Raw genomic sequence first — 27,111 nt, forward strand, 5'->3', positions numbered from 1 at the left:
TAATAGATTCTTTACTCTTCTCCATACAGGGCGTCCGGGGGTAAAGTGCTCAAACTTCGAGAAGTGATTTTACAAGACAGTTCAAGTAAAAAATATTTAATACTTTTTTTCGAAATTTAAAAGTTTTTAAGTAGTTTTCAGGTACAAAAGTTGAATTGTTTGTATCTAGAAAATGGTATTTTTCTAGGGAAAAAAATTCGTAAAATGTTGTAAATCTTTTTCCTTCTACCATCGTGTAGAATCACCTCCAGAAGCTTGTGGACTTTATCTCCGGGGACCCATAGTTGACTATCATTCAACAATGCAACCTTTGAATTAATGGCCCATTTTATTTACTTCTGTTTCGTTATAAATGGCTTACATCTGCACTGTGCATATCTTTATCTAAATTTTATTCTTTAAAACCATTTTGTGACTGTGTTTATCAATAGTCAAGTTATTTTTGGGAATTTAACAATGAAAAATTATTCATAAAGTATCGCCACATAATCATAATTGATCGAGTAAATCATCGATTGTTGTCCATCGCTAGCGTTGATTCCTTGCTTATGTTTTACTTTTTCTATGGGAACTATGCAGGTACTGGTGCAGGTGTGAGTGGTTTCTTTATTATTTATATTATTATGCCGCCTAAAATACGAAAGTTGGTTTTCTGTTATTATTTGGAACCATAAACAAAATCAAATATCAAATGATGTTCAAGAAAACAAATTGAACTTGGGATAACCAACCAAAAATACTGAAAAGTCGTTTTTAATTAATTTATTGGGACTGTTTCTTTTTTTTAAATAAATAATATAGGACAGATTTGGCAGTATTGTCGATTACATTATTGTTCTAGAATGAACAAAGAAAACGTAAATATTGCGCAATATGCGAATATTGATAAACATTTCAAATCAGGTGTGTTAAGCCTAATCTTACTTTCATATGCCCTACTCCTCATTCAGTCTCCTGTGTCTACTATTTAGTCGACACTTGTTATTTTATGCTTCTCGATGAGTTCAAAAGGCTCCTGTAATTTTTTGTTGTATTTAATTCTCGTTTGAGTAATAACTTTTCGACATTATCCAGCTTCTGAGGTCTGCTAAGTGCAATACAGTAATAATGTTCCTGAAGAATGCTGTATTACTAACTTATAGTTTTGTCTTTTAGTTTCAGATAGCCTAGTAGATGAAGGAAATAATATTATCAATGGACCCCCGAATACTGCAAATAGACGGCCTGTCAAGGAAGTCATTCCAGAAACGAGACTTGCTCGCTTTTATGGAAACTTTCACTATGACGAAGAGAGGTAGAAATACTAATGCTAATTTATTTTTATAGTTTCAGGTATGATTATGTGGGTAAAGAATTTCTTTGGGGTGCATAACCTAACTATTTGCATGTATGATGTCTTTCAGAACCTATTAAATATTTTAAATAACCTTGTTCAAGGGAGAGTTGTTTCTCAGCAGATATAAGTGTCAATTCGTCCTATGTTTTCAAACCTCCTCTCATCACAGAAGATGACAATGATATTGAGTTTTGGATGTTGCCAGAGGTAAAGCTTATACTTTTTGGCCAATTTCTAGCCAATTTCTAGCATCTCAAATCCCAGGTTAAATCCCAAGAAAGGAAGTGGATTGAAGATACTTGCCTATCTACCAATCACAAATATTATTCTTCCTATGACTTTTTATTTCTATTACATGCTATTTTAAGCAGTGGGAAAAATGGGTAAGTACAATATTTTTTACTGTGAAAGATGTACAAACCCTATTTTACAGCTTTTGACACTGTCAGCTTTGAGGTCTGAGACATCGATAGTGTAGGTTTTGGGGATTTAAAAATTATGATGTTATTTCTTCCTTTAGCTGCCTACATGGTTAACCGTGTCATGCTGTAGTTGGTTTTGTGACCTAGCAGTAAGAGTGTGGACAACAGACCCAAAGGACACTGATGAATTATTCTCATGGACCATTTTTGAGTTTAGTGCTCACACACTACGGAGCATTTAGGACCTTGGGTTAATTTACAGCATAATATATGTGTGCTGCAAAATCGGAATATTTTTTCAATCTATCTCTCTGCAACAATATTCCCAAAGATGACCGAGAGAAATTATTTCCCTCGAGGTCTCCTGTGTGAAGTTAGCATAAATATTTCGAAACAAAACCACCAAGCAATTCTTTGACGAGTGTAGAGAGACAGAACACAGTTTTTTTTTCCATATACACAATATTATGTACCTACTGATACACATATTTGTGAATCATCATACAATGTAAAAATAACAGATAAATAAATAGAATAGATCTGTAATGAACATATAATGTACATTAACAGTTAGCAAGTATTTAGAATTAAAGATTTTGACTGGAGTTAAAATGTTCATGTCTATGAGCGCAAGACTTGTGTTTGTGCTAAAACATTTTGAAATGCATAACCATTTTATTAAGGGTATCTACCTGCTTTCTTTTCCCAGGATTTAAAAATAGTAGAAGAAGAATGCGCTGTACCAGAATTGTCGACTTCAAAACAAGGTTATTATGAATACTCCACTTAAATTTAACTGTTTTGTTGTTTTATTAAATAAATCTCTCAACAACATAGCACTGAAATATAGTATGTACTTACATCCCAGTACAAACCTTAACAGATTACACCTCGTGAGGTAGTCAATGTAAAGCATACACTTGAAATTATGTGGCATATTATGGTGCTTGACATATGTTGTTATTTTGTATGAAACTTTAAATTAATATTTCAGTAAACACCGATTTATCAGCACTGCAACTGAATATCTGCTATCAAATTATTCATATTATAAAAATCACGAGAGAAAACTTGCACAAAATCGCAGCTTTTTTTAAATTCTTTATATTTTATATGATGTAAGCGACGATGGATTGCTTTCGATGTTATGTTCAATTGGAAGATTAATTTCCAGGTAGAAGTATCCGGGAGTTGTTGCTGCAGCTGGACTGCATTTTCCCAGAACTGGCGCTGCCCCACCACCTCTCTAACGTCGCCATGAATATCCCATTTTCTTTCTACGCCTGTGGGAACCTAGAAAAGGAAGCAAGCGGTGATGGTATGACTCCGCCATACACAATACACATCCCTTCTCAATGTTGGTCCCTCACTCTTCTAGAGTACAGGGAATTTTAAGTAATGTTAAACATTAAACCCAAATCAAAAATTAAATTCACATATTAAATACACTGACCATTTATTTTACTTTATACATCTTCAGATTCTTCAAGCCCTCGGGTAACGAATAACCTATATAAACCAGCTCTAAAATCAGATGAGGAAAAAAATCTTTATGAAAGAGTATACGGAAAAGATGTTAAAGATTGCTGGAAGCAGAAGTCTTGGCAATTGTTCAATCAAGGAAGGAAAATGCAACCTTTTATTAGAACTCCCATCTTTCCTCTAACTCCAGACCTCACTTCAGCATTAGAACGATCCCTGCAAAACTTCAAAATTCAAATGAAGAATATCTACTCAACAAATGATCCATTCAACAAACAAAAACCATCCTCTCCAATCCTCTCACAGTCAAGAAAAATCATTCAAAGCCGCCACACTCATAAACCTCCACAAATTCTAAGTGCTTTCAAAAGTAATCTTCTTATCAAGAATATTAATGGTAGATTTGTGTCACTTTGCATTCCCGGGACGTCAACTGCAACATGTCCTAAAATTACTCTAGAAAATCCCGCAACGATTGATTGCTGCAGACATAATCAATTGACATTTAAGGAAGAAAAAATATTACCTCGAAAAGAATGTAACAAAAATAATAAACAGCCAAATCAAAAGTCTCTTAATAGTTCTCCAGTGATTCCTGCTTCAATACCAGGATTGTTTGTAAATAAATCTCAGCAGCAAAAGACTATTCTTGTTTACCAAAAACCACCGGAGACTTACGCGGGGCGATTGTCTAAGAAGGCACTATCTATTTCCTACAATTGTGTCAAGCATCCAACAGCTTATAATAATAACTTAATTTTACTGACCAACAATAAGAAGAACAATTTGAAATTTTCGGCCAAAACTCGTTCTTTGGAAAATATTAAGATTTCATCGCAGTGCCATCAATCTGTTGAGATTTTTCACACTCCTCGAAATGTCTATGAAAATAATAGCAAAGAAAACGTTAAAGATTTTCCAGTTACTTCTGAGCAGTCAAACACTTTCAAAGGAGTTCCGGAACATCAGTCAAAATTGGCAGCCAATTTGTCATTTGGTAGCAATAATTTGCTTTTGTCCAAAAAGCGAGAACCTCTTTCTAATGAAAAAAATAAGAACATGAAAGTTAATTCTAAAATATTTGCTAATGAATCAAACGGTCTGAATGCAGAAAAGAAAAATAATTATCCCTCCGGTTATCCCAGACTTAAGAAAAAAGATAGCAAAGATGAATGCATGGAAACAAACAAAATGAAGAAGCCTATTATTTTACTAAGAAAGAATCCTATTTCTCCTGTGAAGATTTCGGCTAGCCCGAATAAGGAATTATCTTCTAAATCAGAGACATCTAATCTATCTCCACAAAAAGGAAAATCGCCCAAATCCAGTCTGGAATGCTCATCTTTATTATTTAATGAGGTAGATACAACACCACAAAGTGAAAATTCAAAAAAACCAAAATGCTGTTTGTCTCTCGTTGATAGTAAAATCAATAAAGACTTTGATTTATTAGGACACTTTCCTAGAGAGAGCGCACAGGACAAAAGTAATAATGGGAAGAAGGTATCACAAGGACAAGGATCCACCGTGCCAGAGCTAGCCCCCAACTCCAATGCTTCCAGTGGCAGAAGACTGTACAGTGCTGTCCTTAGCAGTAGTCCCCATCCTCATATTACATCTGCCACTTCAATGAGTTGTGATACCTGTTCACTTACACCCACATATACTGCAAATGTGTCCGATTACAGTCTTGCAGATAAGAAGTCAAACAGAGATTTGCAATTGAAATCTGTCTATTCTGATGTTAGCAATCAATCTCTTTGTTGGTCCGAGGAAACCGTTTCTTGGACGGATGCTCATCTTGAGAAATTGGAGAGAGAAGCTCTCGAGCAATACAAAGTCTCAGACGAGAGTTTAAATGAGAAGTTGGAAGAATTGGAGCGGCAAGCAATAGAACAATACAGCGAGTCTAGTAATAGCAACACCAGTTTTGGAGTATGTAATTCACAACCAAAACTAAAAAATAAAGAATCTAATGAAAAACCGAAATGCTGCAAGAGTACAAATAATATACCAAAGACAATCGACAGTGTTGTCATCTATTCCAAGTCAGCTAGTACCAGTAATACAAACGTTGAAAATTCTGGGATTTCAAACAAAAAGTCAAAAAATTTTAAGAACGTCGGAATGAACAAGGCAAACAATAAACAAAAGAAGAAAAATTCTAAATTTTCTCTTTAGACTTCTCCAAGAAGTAGTTTGATATTTTATTGCAATTTGGCGATGATTTACATAATTATAACTAATATATTATTTTATAAATATATATTACAGTTTTACTCTTTCTTCTACAAATTAATATATATTGATAAATTTGCGGTTAACACACTTAGGAGTGCAGATGCAAAATTTTCACCGTCCACCAGCTAATTTTATTTTTGTAATAACTTATTTGTTTTCTGCAAAATTATGTTTTTGTAAATTGTACTGTCTTACCAGATGTGATCATATATTTGTAATAGTATATAATTTACAAAGGAAATACCGATAGCAGTCTCCTATTTTTTAGAAATACAGAGAAACATTAGTTTTTAAATAATTTTTACATTTAAACCTTGAACATTTTTTATCTATTTTTAATTTATCATGCCATTTCGGTCGATGTATTTTTGAAAGCGCTGTGGCAATTTTTGTACACCCATTTTGTACTAGCTTGTAGCCATGTAATTGAGGAAGCGTTGAGATGGAATAGTAAACTCGTTGCCGTTTGTGGTCTTTTGTGAGCATTCGAGGGACCCATCTTGCGCATACCTTCCGATATTGCAACTTTTCTGGTGTTAAGCGACCAGATCTTCTCATTGCGTATGGCTCACTGAGAAGTGAAAATCATACGACAGAGTCGACAGGAAAAATCTATGGAAGGTGTTGTCCAAGTTTGAAGTGAATATGAATATCACACAGGCAATTGCGTCTCTGTATGAGGGAAGCGTAGCATGTGTTAGGGTGAACGGTGGTTTGATATAACAAAAGGTGTTAAGCGAGGCCGCCTAATGTCACCGTGGTTATTCAATTTATACATGTATAATTGTATGCAAGAATTGAAAGAGGTGGGATTGGGTGCGAATTTAAGTAATCTGAAAGTATGTTGCCTGTTGTACGATGATGATGCGGTGCTAACTGCTAACAGGATGGAAGATCTACAGTCCCTCATGTCTACGATGAACGAAGTATGTATGAAGAATGAGTTAATGATGAATGTAAGTAAGTCTAAAGAGATTTACTCTTATTTAATCTAAGAGAGTACGAAAACAGGGTGTAATATAATTGTGAATGATGAATACTTGGAGCAGGTGGTTGAGTTTGTGTATTTGGAAGTATGTTTACAAGAGACGGGAAGGCTGACAGATATTGAAAGAAGGGTAAATGCATGTAACACTATTAAAGGAGGGCTGAACGCGATTGAATAGGACTTCACATAACTTGAATATTAACTTTGATATTTTATGAATTGTTAGATTTCTGTGAAACAACCCGTCAAAGAAAAAGTCGCAATAAAATTTATGATTAAATGGAAAAAATGGCATTAAAATGATAAAATTCGTGGGGTCACAGAGTCACCCCTCATGGCAACACGAGTTTTGTTTTGCATCTGCATTAAAATACCAAGCATATCAGGCATGGAAAAAATTGTTAAAAAAAATATGCAGAAGATAAAAGCATATTTATTTCCATAAAATACAAGGTATTTATTAGGTACTTAAGCTACAGTTTACAAACTTGCATAATACAATAATTATTATTGAAAGAAAAATACATTTGACACCTTTATTATTATTCGAAGAACATCGGTACTTCAGAAAAAATATTAAAGGCTTATATCACATAATAAACTTCCCTACTTAGAAGAAAAATCAACATAATACGGCACAGATCGGTCTTTACAGTCACAAATATTTATTCAGTAATAAATTGCAAAAGAAGATCTGGCATTCAAGAATTTTAGTAGTATCGTTTTTAGGCACTAGAAATCATTGAAAATTGAGATATTTAAATGATTATACCACACTAAATCCCACCTACAGCTTAACTAAAATAGTTTTTCTTCTCATTGGAATGCTGCAAAAAATTATAGGTTTATTGTACTTATGTTTTTTTTAGTCATTATATCATTTATAATGATATTTTAATGACAACATGGGACATGTACGAGATAGAAAGATAGTAAATCAAGAAAGTGTAGAAATTTTGTAAAAAAAATGGCATAACTTAATTTTTGTAAACACTTTTATTGCGACGCCCCTAACTACACAGAAATATTTTTAGATCTGTATAACTTTTTTGTCGACGTTAACACTCCTGTCCCAAAGGGGGGTAATACAGTTTTCCCAAACGAGAGTGTTTTGGATATCTAAGTTCTTTTTTACATCTCAAACTCTAAAATTTAGGTTATCCGAGAAAAACTATTCGGTAATCGATCTGCATTTAAAAAGAAAAAATCCATTTCTATTTAAGCCCCGAGTGCAGTTATAAAAGATGCATTTTACTGGAAAGGGCTACAATAATATATTTGAGTCACACTCACTTTCGCGCTATTTCTTTTACCATTTTACTTTACTTAATAATTGACTGCTGGGTGAAGATGGGCAATGTCCCGTTGAAACGGTAGATAGTAACTAATATCTGAGTGTTACTGGAAAAGGCAAAAGAAATATTAAGAGATACGGTCCCTAGTGATCGTACATAATTTTTACCTTTAGGTACCTAAAAGTTAACAGAATCACATTCAAAATAATATTACTAACTAAATTGAAAGAAAATATTCTAATAATGTTGTTATGATATATCACTTCTTGGTTTCCAAGGGTTCAATGTTAACCCAGGCTCCCTTCTCAGCCTTCAGGAATATGGCTCTCCTTTCGAACGTGAACGGCGTTTGCGTCTTGTCACAGGGACTCAGTTTGAAATCTCTCAGAAGATAGAACAGGTAAAACTTGGCGGTCATCATGGCAAATCGTAATCCTAAAACAAAGAAAAAAAAACCTAATTATTAAAACCATTGTATAAAGTGTCGCTAACATTATTCACCCATACTACTGAAAATCACATGTACACACAGCGGTGCCCCACTTTTGTTTCTACCTTCACACCAAACGCATAACTTTCATTGGCTATGTTGCTTTGGTAGTCCGTGCAGTTTCTTCGTAGTTCGGCGACAATGGGCACACTTTGAAACAATATCTCCTCCTGTTTCTATTATCTATGATTGGTACCATAAATTATTTTATATTAACATTGTTGTTATGTTTAATTGTCTATTACCTATGCAGTTTCTTGGCCCCATTCCGAATGGCAGGAACAATTGATTGGGCCTTTTGTTCTTCTCCTCTGGTGAAAATCTCTCCGGATCAAAAACATCCGGGTCAGGGTAATGTTCCGGATCATGCATTACCCCGGCAATAGGAATCACCACCACGTCTCCAACATTCAGATGAAGATTGGTCCCGGGTAGGTCGTAAGGCTTTGTGCATATTCTATCCACTCTTGACACAGGTGGATACATTCTTAGCGTCTCTAATAACACCTGGTCCAAAAGAGGTATTTCATTGACCAGGTCATATGTGCATTCCTTCCCATTCTTTGCCGCTGCAGTATTTATGTCCTTTCTTAGTCGCTCCTGAAGTTCGGGCATAATGGCAAGTGTCCCGCAAGCGAAGCTCAGCAGGGTGCTTGATGTCTCAAAACCGGCGATAAGAAACAGAATAGCTTGGCCTTGGATGTTGACATCAGTCATTACTACAAAAAAGTGTTCATGTTTAGAGTTAAAATATGTATGAAAATATCAAATTAAAATATAAGCTATTTATTTATTGTACTGAGATTATGAATTATTATGTTTGATACTGAAATTGTCAGTGTTTTGTAGAAAAAATTAAATCACAAAATTGAAATTTTACAGGGGAGCTTTTTAAACCCTTTGCTGGGCTACAAACGGTATATTATGTATTAAAAAATTATTTTAAATTTATTAAAAAATAATGTTAATACAGTCAAACTTGGTTATAACGAGCATGAGGGGACTGACTAAATTTGCTCCTTAATCGTTATATCCAAAATAGGTTTTTTAAAAGTAGTACCTACATATGTACCTACCTACCTGTCTCTACTATCAATACATTTGCAAAATTACAGTATATTTTCAAAATACGAGAAGAACTCTATTACTCAAATTTATTTTCAATGATTGTTTTAAAGATTTCGCAGTCATGCTTCTCAATTTCCTCTTCAAAACAATCAACACATTATAACTATCATCACCTAATTCAAGGCTTCCAAGAAAAATATCACTAAACTGTCCATATTTTGATCACTAGCTTGTGTACTGTACCTACCGCTTGTAAAAACGCACTTGTCATAAATAACTAGCTTGCGGGATTGTTTTGGTTATCGGCTGTAAAAAATTACTTGTCACAAACCAGTGATGCACAACCCGCGGCCCCATTGTTGCGACCCGCATGTCAATTTCATATGGTCCACTTGGCTATAGAGAAAAATCTAAATTTTTGGGGTAATTCTTGAAAACCCTGGCTGGGAACCTTTTTTCTATATAGTTTTGGTTAATTTACGCTGCATTTTCTAAATGGGACCAAATTTGTGGAACCGGTTGGCATAACACGAAATTCAAAAAAATCAACAGAAACCTTAACTCTTGAATATCGCTGTCAACCCCCTCCCCCTAAACGAAAACCAAAAAAAATCCGCTTGTAGGTCGCGGCTTGTTTGAAAAATAGGCAAAGCAAAAAAAAGTTGTGCATCACTATCATAAATTTACCCCGTGCAGGGATGTAGGTACTCGTAACTAGGTACCTTCATAAACATATTTATTGGTTTTTAAAACAAAATTGACGAGGAGTTGTAATACAAAAGAATATGTAAAAAGGGAACAAATTTGCAAAGAACAAATTCACATGACTTTCGCAGAATTTGTGAGATTTGTTTCAATACTACTATAAATAAGTGGTATAAAATATTACCTTTTTCTTCAGAATTTTCAGCAATCTCTTTCTGTGCAGAATCCACCATTAGCTGCATGAAGTCATTGCGCCTACAAAAAATATATACAACTTTAGAAACTGTATAAAAAATAAAAGAAAAATACTGGCCATAAAATTATCATTGAAAAGTAGCATCTTTTGTATGAAAATTACATAAAAATAAAAGAAAGAAGACAACAAAAAAAACACAAATTATTCTCCCAATAGATTAACCGATTTTTTTTATCCACTTTAACTGTTACTGGCACAAAGCACTCTTTTCAGGGTGAAATGCCTAAAACCAAAAAAAAAAAAAAAAAAAACACAAAGAGAATTTTTTTTTTTATATATTCAATAATATTGTTATTGGGTTCATAAAAACAGTTTATTTTTAAACAAGTTCTGCTGTGTAATTATTATTACGCGTGACAGCTGTTTCGCCCTCTGAAGGCATTATCAAACTGTGGGTAGCCCACTTACAGAAAAAAAATTATAAAAAATCAACCCATAAAACACTAAGGACGGGTTGTTTCGGAGAATCTGAACAATTCATCAAATTTCAGCGTTCATTTTCAAGTTCTGTGAAAGATTTTTTCAAGTTCTGTTTTTATTTCAGTTTTGTCAAGCAACTAGCCTACAATGATATAAAAACAGAACTTGACTAAGACTTTCACAGAAGCCGAAAATGAACGTTGAAATTTGATGAATTGTTCAAATTCTCCGAAACAACCCGTCCTAAGGACGAAAAAAAACGAAAGGTCAAAAAAGTTATGTATCTTTTTTACTTTTACCATCATCATCACCTCCCGAAGTTAGTGCACTTTATCTCCTGACACCCTGTATACGTCTCCGTGCGTGTACGTGATCGCCATAGAATGTCATCGACAACGAATCTATCTGCCGAGTTTCAGCTCGATCGGAGGTAGGGGAAATGGGTTAGTTTGCGCTTCCAAGATTTACATTCAGAGGTCAAATTGAAATTCAAATATACCTACTTAAAAATTGTAGTGTTCATCTTTTCTATGAAAACTAAACGCATTACATAACAATTGAAGAAAAATAACTAAAAAAATATTGAGCAAAAAGATATTAATTAATTATACACAATGATAGATGTCAAAAACGTAGTGTTTACCTTTTGGACGGATCGTTTTCCCTTTCTGTTTTAGTATTAACAACCACATCTCTGAGACTACTTATTGAAATAGAATTGAGCATGGTGACTGGCAAGTACTTGAGGAAGGGGGGATGTAGCAATAAAACTATAAAGAAGAGGTAGCGGTTGAACAAAGGAACATCAGTGAATTTTGCGGCCATCTGAAAACCAAAAAAAAAAACGAAAATGAATTCACGCCTCACTTTTCCCCTTTGCCAAACATGTTTTAAGGCATTCTTTTATTTGTATTTTTTTTGTATATCTTATTTAGCTACAAAATTAAACTTTTTTTTCCAGTATAAACCTTTTCTAAAACTACTATAATAATAATTATATTACCTACGGTTCCATGATAACTCAACACAGTGACAATTCAACACACTTTTAAAAAGTGATATAAAGTCATTAGAAATGATAAAAAAAAAATTTTTTTAACCTAACCTACTTAAAAAAGTTTTTGTTTCATCACTTTCCATGACTTTATATAACTTTTTAAAGATGTGTATGAATTATCATTGTGATGATTTATCCGGTCACCATTACCTACGTACTAATATTTGGACATAACAACATTGAGACATAACACATGCTGCAAGACTTTTAGCTTCTTTAACATTTACAATAAACATTGTTTTGTGTTGCTGATAAATTTTTCTTGGGAAGCCTGAAATCGTTGCAGTTTCTCGTAGGGTAGCCATGGACTGTACTATTAATACTAACACCTTTAAACATATAATCGGGTTATATTTTATTTGTCAACTAGTATATAACTAAATACTAGTATAGTATTATATACTAAATGTTACCTCTGAATGTTACTTCGAAGATTGAGTTGGCGTTGCATTGTTTTTTTATCCTAGTATATCTGTTACAGCACAATATAGACCTCATTTCTCTGTTCTGAATTATTTCCATTCTTTTAAGTTGTGTTATATTGCTCAGAAAAATTACACTTGTGCAGTAATTCAGGTGGGATGCTGCAGTGGTGTTGTAGACCAATTTCCTTGTTTAGATGTCTAATTTTCCCTTTATCCTACTTAAAAACTTAACTTTTTTTGCAATTTTTTAATTTCAAAGTTAGCGTTAAGGTTTAATTCGTTATCTGTTATTATGCCCAAGTGTTTAATTTCTTCTACTTCTTCAATATTTTGATTGTCTATATTTAGGGTAATAACTAGGATCCGGAATCGCGGTGGCTTTTTGAAGAATTCCAGGGCCGCTCATTATTAAAGGCAAAACAATTAAATTATCGTTATTCAACGGGTTAAGTTCGTTTTAAACATACTGTCCTTTTGCAGCTGCATATAGTATACATACTAGAGGTTTGGTCTGAACAAATTCTCAATTTCACATTATTTTTTAAAGAAATTAATTTTCATACGGGGAATAACCACATTTTTGTGCCTAAATATATATTGGATTTTCAGTCTGAATGTTTTGTGATATCGATTGTATTTTTTTTATGAAATACTAGCGCCTGCCCTGCATGCGTTGCTATACCATTCAAAGAAAGAGTGATAATCCCTACGTGTCCTTACCTTCGCGCCCCCGTTCCACTTGAAGTGAAATAACACAAAAGTGCGCTATATAAATGTCATGTTATTATTTCTATTCCCTTTCCCTTGTTACCCCTCCCCTTCTCGCCCTGCTTGTTTTGACACTAATCGCGCGCAACACTAAAATTTAACAAAGTTTCATCACAATAGGATGAATGATATAGAAAAAAGGGAATTCTTATTAAAATTTCATAACGCAGAGCTCACCATTATTTACAGAAACCTTTCCTAGCATCCACACAACTGGCCAATGTTTCATTGCTATAGGAAGAATGGTATAGTAAAAAAATTTATACACACTTAATAACGCCAGAGCTCACTTTTATGTATAGAAACCTTCCCAGGCGTGTGTACAACAACTTGCACAACAACTCGCCAAAGTTTCATCGCAATCAGATGAATAGTATATGAAATGAGGGAATTTTATACAAATTTCAAAACACCAGAGCTCACCATTTTATATAGAATCCTTCTCTTGCATCCACACAATAACTCACCAAAGTTTCTTTGCAATCGGATAGGAAACAATGGATTTTATGAACAAATTTTATGTTGCCAGAACTCACTTTTAGGTACATAGAAACCTTTTTAAGTGTGTGAACACAAATCGCCAAAGTTCAGACATCCAAACATACATTGATTTATACAGGGTGTCCGGAAACTCGTAGTACAAGCGGGAAACTGGTGAATCTACATCACATTTGGAGTCGATTTTGTAGTATATATTTTTTTTATTTGAGCTTTCGTTATCGAGTAAATCGAGTTTGAAGTTGATTTTTTTTTTTTTTTTTTTTTTTTTTTTCATCAAATTCTTATAAATTATTACTGAAGATCAAAGTACCCAACTAATTAAAACTATTTGAAAGTAAAACAAATGAAGAAACTCGGATTTGAAGCATTATTTTGAAATCACCCTTCATTTAACCCGGTGTAATCATAAGATATTTCTGCTCTGCAGGGTTAAAACATCTGTTATTCAACCCTAAACACCAGAAAAAACTTTAACCCTAAAATAGCCGAAAAATATTTTTTTTTGGTTTTTTTTTTTTTTTTTTTGAAAATGCTCAAATCAAAAAACTTTTTGTTTTTTTGGGTTCCCCATGTGGTGTAGATTCTCCAGTTTCCCGCTTGTACTACGAGTTTCCGGACACCGTGTATATACATATATACAGGGTGTCCGGAAACTCGTAGTACAAGCGGGAAACTGGTGAATCTACATCACATTTGGAGTCGATTTTGTAGTATATTTTTTTTTATTTGAGCTTTCGTTATCGAGTAAATCGAGTTTGAAGTTGATTTATTTTTTTATTTTTTTTTTAATCAAATTCTTATAAATTATTACTGAAGATCAAAGTACCCAACTAATTAAAACTATTTGAAAGTAAAACAAATGAAGAAACTCGGATTTGAAGCATTATTTTGAAATCACCCTTCATTTAACCCGGTGTAGTCATAAAATATTTCTGCTCTGCAGGGTTAAAACATCTGTTATTCAACCCTAAACACCAGAAAAAACTTTAACCCTAAAATAGCCGAAAAATATTTTTTTTTGGTTTTTTTTTTTTTTTTTTTGAAAATGCTCAAATCAAAAAACTTTATGTTTTTTTGGGTTCCCCATGTGGTGTAGATTCTCCAGTTTCCCGCTTGTACTACGAGTTTCCGGACACCGTGTATAGAAAACATGAAATCGAGGTTAAAATTAAATTTAAAAAATATTAATAAGACAATCTAGTTTCGTTGTTGGTATTACTATATAAGCCAGTATCACTATGTAGGTCAGCTACTGTGATCAACTACGGTATACAAAATTTGAGTTTATGTGGAAAGGTTTATATCAATCACACTAAAATAATATTATATGGAGTACTGTACTCTTTGTCCTTTTTGTGGTAAAAATGACTTTACTTGACTTGTTAACTGAAGCTCGACACAGAAAAGATGAAATCTGATACTTTTGTTTATCATATCACGTAGGCAATCGATAATAATAATTTCGTCTTTTTCTATTCAATGAACAAAATATGAGGAAGAAAGGAGACAATAGTATTGGTATGTCTTACTTTAAAACAAATATTTTTAAAGGACAAGCTGATAGGAAATATTTCATTTTTTAGAAATTAGTTACGAATTAGTATTCATCATCATCACCATGGCCGCGTTTATAGTACCTTCAATTAATCTAATAAATAAGTGGATAAAACCCCATACAATTTGATCGTGGGGTGATTTATTGTGACGTGTGTGATATTTCTTTAAAACAATAAAAAAAAATACAGTAACTAAGCACGTTTCAAGCGAAATCATTTGATAATGAAGACAAATGATAAGTCTAAAACAGATTTCTATTATCAGCTATGTTTTTAATATCTTTGTAATATTCCATGGACAAAACTAGACAATTTTAATTTCCGTCTTTTTTTTCGAAATATTTGTGTTGTAAATGTTCGACATGGATCTTCCGAGTGAATCTACTCTCCGAAAAGTGTATTTACATAAAGTGTTTTGTAGTGAAATTAACGATATCAGAAAAAATTAGGACATTCATATATATGGGCGACAGTTGATGAAACGACCGATAAGTTTGGATGCAATATAGCTAATCTGGTCGTAAAACCACTAGGAGACATTGTAACTTGGTCATATTTGATTGCTAGCAAGGTCTTACCAAAAACCAATGCCGAAACCATAAATGATTTTGTAAAAAACAGTTTAATTTTTTTGTGGCAGGAATCTGCAGTTAATAACTTCGAAAAACTTTTAATTTTAACAACAGACTCTGCCCCTTATATGCTAAAAGCCGGACGCGAACTTAAAGATGTGTTTCCCAATAAGATACACTTTACCTGTTTGGCTCATTCACTAAATCTAGTCGCTTCAACTGTGCGGGATAAATATAAAAAAGAGGATGATCTTATTTCCTGTGTTAAAAAAATATTTTTGAAAGCACCAACAAGAGTAGACATATTTAAAACCATGATTTCAGATATTGCACTACCACCAGAGCCGATATTAACGCGTTGGGGAATTTGGCTCAAAGCTGCTGTTTACTATGATCAACATTTCGAAAAAATAAAAAGTGTAGTTTCAATTTTAAATGAAAAGGACGCTGTCGCAATAGCCAAAGCTAAATTATTGTTTGAAGATGCGAGTATTAAGGGTGACTTAATTTTTATAATGGAATATTTCGGAACAATTCCAAATGCTTCTATAGTCGAATCGTTCGAAATTATAGATGAAATAAGGACTCTTTTATCGTGAAGCAATGAAGAGTGGGCAGAAAAAAGAATCGACGCCATATTAAATAGAAACCCTGGCTACGATAAATTACGGAGCATTAGTGAAAATTTAAATGTTACCATCGGTTCAACACAACTCTATAAATTTTCTCCGCTGACCGATGTTGAACGATCATTTTTTTATGTATAAGTGGAGTTTTGAAAATAGGTATAATTTATCACCAGAAAATATGGAACGGATTCTTATACTGTATTATAAAAATAATGTTGACGTCAAAATGAATTGATCCTGCATCATGTACAATGTACATTCTGTTCGAATTCACAACAGGTAAGAATTAAATAAAGATATATTAATAAGAGTCTATAGACGATGTATGAATGTGAATGAGGCAAGGAGTGTGTGCCAAGACCGAGTTGTTTGGCGTTCCGTCCGTCTGCCTACCCCTGCGGGGAAACGGCGTGATGTTTAGTTAGTTAGTTAGTTAGTTATATTAATAAGAGGTGTGAAAGTTATTTCTAATAGGCTTCTCCGAGACAACTTTTCAATATGTAATTATTTTTATTAAGTCAATAGAGTGTTATTGTTGACAACATACTTGACTCCTGGCATACTAAAACCGGAAAGCGGTCTATAAATAAGTGTTTCATATGTAGGTAATTATTTTTCCCTTGAGTACAGCACTGGTAAAGCCACCGCGTTGCCGGACCCTAGTAATAACTTTGTTTAGTTTTTTACCTAACACCATTAATTTACCTATAGTTCCATTTAATTTCAATTTATTTATATTTAACCGTTTAGATATTTCATGAAGTTCACTTTGTATTTTTGACATTGCATCTTCAATATTATTTGCTATAATGTATAGAAGTGTGTCATCTGCAAAAGGTTTGATTGAAAAGTACTTTAGGCACTTCACTATAACTGTATTAAATAAAAAGGAATGGTCCCAAAACAGATCCTTGAGGAACTCCAAGGTTTACTTCTTGTTCTTTAGAGACATCTGTCTCCAATTTTGGTTCTTTGTTTTCTATTTTTTAGGTAATCAATAAACCACTGCAGTTCGTTGCCACGAATTCCTATGTCCTTCAATTTTATTAATAGTCTTTCTCTGTCTATCGTTTCATAACCACGTCAAAAATCCAAGAACAATGCTATTGTGCTTTTCTTCTGTTTTCCAATCATTAATCACATAATTTATTGCAGTTCCACATGTATATTTGTTTCTAAACACAGATTGTTGTTTTACTATAATGTTATTTTTTTCAATAAATTTACTCATTTGTTCTTTAACTATAGATTTAAGTAGTTGTTCATATTAAGTCTTCAAAGTTTTTTGCATGAACTATTTTGGGCATGGGTGTTATTATGGAAGATTTTCATGAATGCGGAAAAATTCCCTTTAACAGAGATTCATTTATTAATGAAACTAATCTGTCTGCTGTAGCTGGAAGTGCATCTTTGATTATGCTTATTGTAATTCCATCCGGCGATAATTTTGAATTCATTGTGTTAAGAATTTTGATTAAATACTCACTGATTAAACCTAAATATCTTATTATCCTCTGTTCTTTCTGCTGGTTGAGAAGAAGTATTTGTAACTAATTACAAAATTAATGTTAAATTTGTGTGCTATTTTAGTTGTATACATACATATCTTCAACTTCATCGGAAAAGTGAACTTCCTTAATGTTTTCTCTGTTTACCGTTTATAATTTCATTAAGTGTAGTCCACATTTTTCTTGAATCACTTTGAGAGGTATGTAATTATTTTTGCCAAATATAAGAATATGTGGAATGTTTTATTTCTGTACTATGTACTATTTAGGTATACATGTTTGTATGATTCTTATAGGTTTCCCACCTTTCTTCCGTAAATTGTATTTTACAGGCTTTATCTATTTGTATCTTTTAATGTAATATTAGTTATGGGCATTAGCTCATTTACTACCTTTTTCAGATGTCCTACTAGTTCATCGGCTTTTCCATGTAAATTTCCTTGGTTATCACAGATCCTCCTTTTGTTTTGTAATGCCTTACACAATTTATCCTTATTACAGTTCTTTTTATTCCTATATGTTATCTTTCGTATTCTCTGGGGCTTCGGACTATTATTTCTAATTTTTGTAATGATAGTTTCGTGATCAGATATTTTGAGTTCTTCTACAGCATTAACTTCCACATAAAAGTCATTTGAAATTACCGAACCAATCATGGTTTTAGAGTTTTTTCCCATTCTTGTATAACCTTTGACCAGTTGCATCCAACCTAGGCAATTGTAATCTTGTGCTTTTTATATCAGGTTTCATCATATCAATACATATATCTCTTATATTTTTTTGTTTACGACAATATTTTTAAGAAACTAAGAATTTTGTATCATTTTGGTTTGGGGAATGATAAATAGCGGCATAGGTCCCAGGTATTGTTTTATCTAGGACCTCATTTGTTGTGACTTTGTAAAAGATATTGTTTTGAATTAAGATGAAAACTCCCAATCACCTCTGGAGTATCAGTGTTATTTTACCTTAACAAATTCAGCTTCTGGATCCTTGAGTGAGGCGCAGTCTAATCCAAAAGCACAACTCCCAATCACCTCCAGAGTAAAGCGCCCGGTGAATTCCTTCATTTCCATCACCGTATCTCCATCTTAAAATAGAGAAAATTGAACAAAAATACAGACAGAAAAAGAAAGAATTTTGTTAGGTTAATGTTCATTTTCATTTTGGAATAATTCTATATGATATACCGGATCTTTTCTTGAGGAACTCTATCATTTGTTGACCGCATTGCTGCACCAAGTTTTCCATGGCTCGTAGTTTACCAGAACTGAACGTGGGCGTCAGGACAGCTCGGACACTTTTCCATTCCTTTCCCTGTAAACACATAGAACTATATGTAGTTGTTTCAACCAAAGTCACCCTAGCAAATTCAGGGTCAATCCCAGAGACAATCGCCACTTGATGGCTCCTATGTTAGCCAATGTTTTGGGTAGCCTTGCATTATCCATCATTTTATAAACTGTTGATTGAAGTCAAACGGTCCAACATAAACCTAGGGTACACTCGATTATGAATTTTATTCATAAATGAACAGTATTCAGTAATGAACATTTATAAATGCCACTCATGGTCACTCAATGAAAAATCATACATTCCTCCCAACAATTGTTCCCGACCATCTGGAGCTAGTGAAACTATGGCATTCCTAATTGGAGTAAGTTGTGAGGCTGAAGGCAGAGGAGAGGGGAGGGATATGGGAAGAGCAAGGTGGGGAAGTACCTGGCTGTACAGATCTGATCACCAAACACCAAAATGTTTAGTTTCTGAATGGTTCTGAAACTGGCTGCAAATATTATATATATAAATGACACAAATTAATCAAATCAAATCGAATTGAAACAGAAGCAACATTTTTCATACAATCTGTTCGCATGCCCCACTCCAAAACAACTGATATTATTATATTTGTTTTAATAATAAAAATAATTCTAACAATGATATTGGCACTAATTCATTGTTATATCACTTATAATAATAATAATAAAAAGGTCAAAAGATTGCATGCAATAAATTGTGATCCTGGTAAAATATTGGTTTTGTGTTTTTATAAATGTTCAAATATTACTTACTCAACGCAAGGCTGTTATGTTATTATCATTATGAATAAAATTCATATTCGAGCCAGGTACCTACTCAGATTTTTGTCTGCCACCTTGCTTGTACAGTCAACATTCAAACTCGAGGCGATTACAAGAAATCAATAATAATAATAATTGTGCAAAAAACAGTTTCGTATCATTCTAAAACAAAGACTTGGGGTGACCTATAGCAGAGGTGTTGAATATCCAATAAATGGTTCCCGGGGTGGCGGTACCCAGGACACCATACCCCAATTGAGGATGCCATAGTCTCACTGGCTCCAGATGGTAGGAAGCAGTTCAGACTCATTGTGAAATTCATTAGTAACCAACTAACCGTCACGCAGTTTTCCCACAGGAGCAGGCAGAGAGGACAGATCGCCACTCGACTCTGTCGTGGCTTAAATATTTGGTTAACTTGATCGTGACATGTCTTCCTCAGGCGTCCCCGATTTATTCTACCCTTCACTTCGTGTCATATACATCGTTTCATAATAATATTATTGTTACCTGTTAGTAAACTCATTATTATTTTTTACGTATTATGAAATGCTAATATACCCTGGATTGAGCACACGAGAAAATCGTTTTTATATTTAGCAATTATCACCACTTCATTGGTTTGGATAAATGTGCCGCATAGAAATAAACGAATATGCGTTACTTTTTGACTTACAAGCAAAAAACTGAGAAAGGGCATTGATCGTCAGTTAGTCAGTAGGTATGTACCTACATCGCTTGGTTGTAAATATTTAATGTTAGTGAACAAAAGAAGCCTGTTTCATATGGTAACATAATATTTTGTGATGAAATTGTTAATTAAACCACATTTCGTTCCAGCCGTTTATATAGACAACGCTTGTCGCTAGCAGTTAAAAATTACTTAAATTACTAAAAAATATTATTTGGACTACAACGTTCTTCATTCATCTAGTGAGACTACTGGTGTATCAGTTACCAGCATCTGAAAGATTTTACGTGAAGGAAAGACATAAAAAACTATGAGAAGTGGTGCATTATTTTGACGGTTGGTGCATTATTTTGACGGAGAAAACTTCCATCTACATAAATAAATATGTTCATTTGTTCAAAATCTTTGATCTCCGAAAGTTCTTCACCAATTGTTTTGAAATTTTACAATACTTTGCATATGAATATGTGTTTAAACGCGGTAAAAAAATGCTTTTTTGATAAACAGCGCCATCTGTTGGATGTAAAAGCAAAATAGGCTATTGTTTCTCTATCTGCACAATCAGACTGAGCCACAGCAACACGGGACAGGGTACAGCTAGTATATGAATAAATATTGTTGACGATTTTTGGAAAGAAGTGATATGTAAGTTGAAAAATTCACAAATTTTACACAATGGAGAAGGAAATTCCAACACTTAACAAATAGATGGCATTGAAGGATGGCCATAGATAGTGGATAATATTTACGGAAACCTCTCATAAAAACGGAATCTTTTTATTTGAAAAAATACAAATCACTTGTAAAAAATATATAATGTATCGGGAACCATGTAATACGGACTTTGTATCTCTTCTTCTCGATCTTCATACAGCATAGTACGTCGTGCAAGTGGATAAAAGGGGGTCTAGTTAACTCCAGCAAGGGCGCTATAGGACTTTGTTATCTGGCGGAACTATTTATTAATCATTCAGTCTCCCGGGCGTTGATTTAAATTACCGAGTTCAACAACCCTCCCGATGTCCGTCTCACTTCAACTTATGCGTTATGCCGTTACAACTTTTGAGATGCACTCTATTTCGCAAATATCTTTTGGTTGGGTAATACATTTTTGTATACAAACATACCTGCGAGTTTAGGCAAATGTATTTTTACACATTAGTTTTGCGATCACATTGTGTGTTTTTATGCTGTTCTCTAATACTGAGCTTTATAGGTAGAAAAAAGAATCTATTCAGATTAATATATCTTATGTACGGGCTCAAACCAATAATTCATCTCAATATTCAAAAGCATAATGTGTCAAAAATGTTTTATTCTATCGGTGTGAAGTTTATAAATATATTTTGAGAATACCCTTAAAAATAATTTACAAAATACTTCCATGATGCCTTCCATGTAGATTTGAATGGAAACTATTGTCGCCACTGACTTAGTTCTAGTACATTTAGCGTGCGCTCTGTCTCTCGAACACTGACCGATATCGTACATAGCCATTCCATTGTATTGAAATAAAAATTTTATAATGATGGTCTGTATGTATTTCAAATTTAAGCAAAGAATGGCAGACTTTTGAAATATCTGCCTCAAGGGGAGACCATCAACTCTGCAAGATACTGTGAGACCCTAAAAAAATTGCGGAAGGCGATTCAAAACAAGAGGAGAGGCATGCTGACAAAGGGAGCCTGCTGCACGACAATGCCAGACCACAAACGGCCAACGCCACGAAGGAACTGCTTGCCTCGTTTAAATGGGATGTCCTAAACCACCCCGCGCATTCCTTTGACCTAGCACCTTCAGATTATTATCTCTTTACCCAGGGCCGCCGACAGCTAATCTGGGCCCCAAGTCTAGTAGACTATACCGGGCCCCCTCCCCACAACTTACCGGGGGGGGGGGGGGTGAGATAACAATTAATATGTTCATGCTTACCTGCTACTGCTAGGAATACTACTTCATTACCTTTTCTTATACCATTATACCAATCATTCGAATTAAGCATAATTATTCAATGGAAATGTTTAAAAAGTTATGGTGAATACTCAAAATAAAATACTTGTGTTTCTTGTTTGTGTGTATTTACATATTCTTCGTTAATCAAGATATCTTGAGGCATTACACAAGGACTAGCAAGGAAATAAGATTAAACAAAAAGGACAAAACGAATACGCAAAACAGTTTGCTGTACAAAGGAATTAAGTTATATAACACACTACCAGAAACTCTAAAGTCCTCACCAATTGAAAAATTCAAGATGTATTGTAGGAGCTACATAAAACAAGAAAAAATATAGTGAATTTGAAATATTATAATTAATTAACTACAATATGAAACATTATAATTAATTAGAAATTGGTAACCTTAAATGTACAAATTACTAAAATAAAATTCAAATAAAAAAATATATTATAACAACACAGATACGTTAGTAATGGAATACTAAATTGGAATATTTTTAAAATTATAGTAAAAACTCCACAAACTATAAAAAAATAATATAGGCAAATAAAAATTGTCATCTAAAATTTTGCTTTTCTACTTTTCTTGTTTGCAAAGCTAGTTATAACATCATCAAAATCCAAGTTTCTGGCCAGACCATTTTCTAAAGATAACATTCCCAAACTTGTTAAACGTTCTTGACCCATTGTGGAACGCAAAAAGTTTTTCACTCTAGACAACAAACTAAAAGATCTTTCTGCTTCCGGAACTGTTACAGGCAGAGTACAGAAAATTCGAATGGCAATTACTACATTAGGGAAGATATTTGACAGTTTTTGGTTTGAAAGAGTATTTAGTAACTGCAGTGGATTTAAATGTTCTGAAAAGTTTCCTGGTTGAATAGTTTTTAAGTGTTCAATTTCCAAAAGCGTTTCTTCTTCAGATACATCAGTTTTATAGAGATCACACCAGTTTTTCACCCTTTCTTTTAGTTCTTCTTGAGTCATACTTGGGTATTGCCAAAGAAACTTAAACAATTCATTAATATTGTTGACAGCTTTGTATCTTCGGGTCAAGTTTCCAATGACACTGTCAAACAACACATAAAAAACATTAATTTTAAAGTTCTCTTCTGGGCAATCAATCTGTTTTTCATGACTTTTATCAGCCAAAACTTTTGTCTTTTTTCTTTTTTTTAGGAGTTCTTGTGAAATTCCAATATTTTCAGCTACAAGTTTACACTCTTCTAATATTCTAGTCCATTTAGAACGAAGGGTAGATAGGTTTTCAACTAAGTGTTGCAAATTGACAACTTCCACGTCCAGAGTTGCTTGTCTCGCTTGCAAAACTACACTCCAGGAGTTTATTTCAGACAACACTTTAAACCATGTCGTAGACATAAGTAGACATTCAAATGTATTCATATACTGTTCAATGCCCTTAATTTCGGCCAAAGTTTGAGGAGTGAGATAAAGCTCTTTAATCTTACTAAGAGCAACTTTCAGTCCTAGAAAGTCTAGTCCTAGGCTTGTGCTAGTACTAGAACAGGAAGAACTTTTAATAAAAAACTATCACATGTTTTCTGACCTTTTCTTGACAACGTTTCTCGTTTCTCCATCTCCTTTCTTTTCAAGGCCCCTGACTTGTGCTGATAGCGATAGCTCATTATTAGTGTTATATGAATGAGTCGCTTCGTTCTTCACTTAAAACTTCACAATGACTCAACGCCACAACGATCACTTTACTTCAAACAGTTCAAACGAAACACTACTTAACTTGACTAAACCATAAAACCATACCAAACTCAGCGCGCAGCGATTCCGCTATGACTGTCGCCGACGGATTGCCGACGCGACGGTCTGCCGATCGGGTCGGTAGGGCCCGGGGGTGAGTATGAGCGGGGGCGCGGCGGGCGGCTGCATCGCCCCTCCCACAGCGGGCCGGCCGGCATGGCGTGCTTGTAGCTTGAGCTGTGAGTGGCACGCTCTGAGAGCGTGTTCACACACATGCGTGGGATGACGTAATTCAGCATATCGCTCGCCATATATTCCAATTTGGAATGTACGGCGAACGTTATGCCGAAATACGCTATCCCTCGCATATTATAGCTGTGTGCTGTGTGTGAACACGCTCTGACAGTTGGGCCTACGGAGCGTGCGGGCCTGGGCGCCCGGCCCACGTCCGTTCCTAGTGTCATTGGCATTTTTTAGTAAAATATCCGGGCCCCGTCCCGGGCCCCCCTTAGGCCCGGGCCCCAAGTTTCGGACTTGGCTAACGTGCCCTCTCGGCGGCCCTGTCTTTACCTCCCGGAAGCCGTACATGGGTGGAAAAAGGTTTTAAACTGACGAGGAGGTAAAGGAGGAGGTGGAGAAGTGGACGAAGGGGTCGGCGAGAAACTACTTCAAGGAAGGCATCAAAAAGTTGATACCCCACTTCACCACCTGCATTGAGAGGAATGGCGACTATGTCGAAAAATAGCTTACATATGTACTACGGTAACCATGTAATTTTTTGTTTCAATAAAAAAATTTGTAACCTACAAAAATTCAATACACTTACTTTCTGGATACGCCTCGTATCTGTCATGCTGAAGCATAAAGAGCAGAGATGTGCAAAATGGGTACCCAAAACCATTTGAAATGCAAAATGGAAATGGGTCAAAACTTTTCCATTTGAAAATGCAAAATGCAAAATGGTTTTTAGAAAAGCATTTCAAATGCAAAATGCAAAATACCTACTTTAAAATGGTTTTTAAAACCAAAATTGTTTCTCAGGTCAAACAATAAAAATAATTATAGAATTTTTAAACAATTTTGTCATTTAATAATGGACATCAATGTAAAACAAACATATTACTTGATGGTAAATCCAAAAACACCACGACTACGGATTATGAAACCACAAAAAATTTGCGCGGGACTAATGTTGCCAATGTAAAAACATAGAAACTGCTATCTAACATTTAATATTACAGCATCATGGCCCCATGTTCAGTATTTTTTGTAATGGTATCACTCAATTGCCAGCTCCTACCAGGGAGCAACTTGACAAATGTAAATTATCTCTCGTAGCGAGGTTGAGGACCAAAGATATTAGACGAAAATATCTTTGTTGAGGACAGACTGATATTTGGGGCTTATGAAAAAAAGGTGAGTGGAGATAATAGGAAGAATGTTGCAAAAAAGCATTTAAAATGGAAAATGCATTGAGAAAAGCATTTAAAATGCAAAATGGTTTTTAGAAAAGCATTTAAAATGGAAAATACCCATTTTGCATTTCCATTTGAAATGGATTTATTTGAAATAAAGCACATCTCTGATAAAGAGTACAAGTCTAAAACAACAACTTTTCAGGAGAGCGATTAAATTTATAAACTGTGAATATGTACTTGTATTGGGTGATTGAGTAACAAATGCCTATTTTTAACTGAAATATATTTTTGAGATTTTTTTTTTATTTGTATTTGAAGGAGTTAGCGCAAAACGGCATAACACCCCAAAAATACTTTTGGCCGTGAAAATCTTAAATCATATATTTGAGATTGTTTATTTTGATACCACGTGAAGATAATAAAAAAAATTAAATTAATTATGTTCTTTATAGCATGAGAGATATAAAAGTTATTATCACTTCACTTTTTTTTTCGTTTTACATAAAAATATTTATTAAAAAGTTTGCAAGCCTTATAAAGAAATATTTTTCAAATGCTAAATGTTGTTTCATGTAATTATTTTAAAATTTTCGGGAGCGTCTATTCTATGGTAAACTTTTGTATGCAAACTGAATGTGTGGTTTTATCTCTTTCTAAGACTGTAACAAATCATATTTGACACCATTTTAGGAGCTTGTATCAAGCTAGGAGAATTATCTCCCAAAAAGACTCTATGCGTGTTTGACGTCTGCAGGACCGGCCCTGTGCAGATGCAATTGTAGCAATCCACTCCTAGCTCTGACTTGTTGAGGCGCCAAGGTACTGATAATACCTATACCTAACACAGCGCCTTTGAGGGCCTGACACTTGAACTTGATTGTTTTGTTGTTTATTTTTCTGTGTTGTCCTTAGTTTAGTACTTGTAAGCGCTTGCATACCGCTTCATAACACCGTATGCGGGGACTTTGAAGGCCTAGCTTCATTTATATAAATTGTAGAGCCGTTTATTCAAAAAAAATTAGATTCATGCGAGAGCTACGAAGGGGTGACCATAAGTCACCTATACCGGGGTGGGACAGGGTGGGTGTACCTTCAAAGCGCCTTTGAGGTTTTTACATGGCCGGCCCTGGACGTCTGGGAGAAATATCTCCTGAAATCGCTCTATGGAAAATGTTGTACCTTGAGATTAATGAGCATTTTCTTCATGTAGATTGGACTCCTAGTGTTGAGGGAGTTTCTGTCAGTGAAGTGGTCAAAGTCTTTGATCATCACTGTCTTAATTAGCTCCGGATCTCTCAGCATCAGCAGAGGTCTGCGGCCCTCGAAGTAACCTTAAACAAGAACAGGTTAATGACTGAAGAAATCCAATCAACTTTCAGGAGAATTAACCAAGGTCATACGCCATTTGTAGGCATGGATTTCTTTTACATGTATTCCAAAATTAACATAAAACGCCATAATAATTTAACTAGAATCTTGTTTTTTCTATGTTCACCATGAAAAGTGACTCTTTCCTCACAGGATGGCGGTA

General features: G+C 34.3%; 1 protein-coding gene and 1 long non-coding RNA gene across 13 annotated transcripts in view; one reads left to right on the top strand and one right to left on the bottom strand.

The window, feature by feature from the left end:
- The first annotated feature begins 557 nt into the window (after positions 1-557).
- LOC149420383 (uncharacterized) lies at positions 558-3,524 on the top strand. 3 transcript variants are annotated; one of them, XR_016302727.1, is made up of 5 exons: positions 558-593; positions 1,156-1,294; positions 2,468-2,525; positions 2,933-3,076; positions 3,239-3,524. It is a non-coding gene; the product is annotated as an uncharacterized LOC149420383 (long non-coding RNA). The 3 variants fall into 3 exon arrangements; XR_016302726.1 differs by lacking the exon at positions 3,239-3,524 and having other exon boundaries at positions 2,933-3,204; XR_016302728.1 differs by lacking the exons at positions 558-593; positions 3,239-3,524 and adding an exon at positions 607-903 and having other exon boundaries at positions 2,933-3,204.
- Positions 3,525-6,895: 3,371 nt separating this feature from the next.
- The window catches only part of LOC149420384 (putative cytochrome P450 6a13), a 34,461-nt gene continuing 14,245 nt past the window's right edge, over positions 6,896-27,111 (bottom strand). For all 10 annotated transcript variants that reach the window (XM_089636662.1, XM_089636661.1, XM_089636667.1 and 7 more), the window contains exons 3-9: positions 26,760-26,911; positions 18,910-19,036; positions 18,688-18,809; positions 11,347-11,528; positions 10,212-10,282; positions 8,500-8,973; positions 6,896-8,199 (exon numbers count right to left, since the gene is read on the bottom strand). In XM_089636662.1, coding sequence (XP_089492788.1) covers positions 8,024-8,199; positions 8,500-8,973; positions 10,212-10,282; positions 11,347-11,528; positions 18,688-18,809; positions 18,910-19,036; positions 26,760-26,911 — 1,304 coding nt within the window. In that variant the 3' untranslated portion in view covers positions 6,896-8,023. The remainder of the gene's footprint in view (positions 8,200-8,499; positions 8,974-10,211; positions 10,283-11,346; positions 11,529-18,687; positions 18,810-18,909; positions 19,037-26,759; positions 26,912-27,111) is intronic.

This window comes from Hesperophylax consimilis, chromosome 10 (assembly GCF_061612785.1).
Source record: "Hesperophylax consimilis isolate HC1 chromosome 10, BYU_Hcon_1.0, whole genome shotgun sequence".
In the NCBI taxonomy this organism is placed as follows: Eukaryota; Metazoa; Arthropoda; class Insecta; order Trichoptera; family Limnephilidae; genus Hesperophylax; species Hesperophylax consimilis.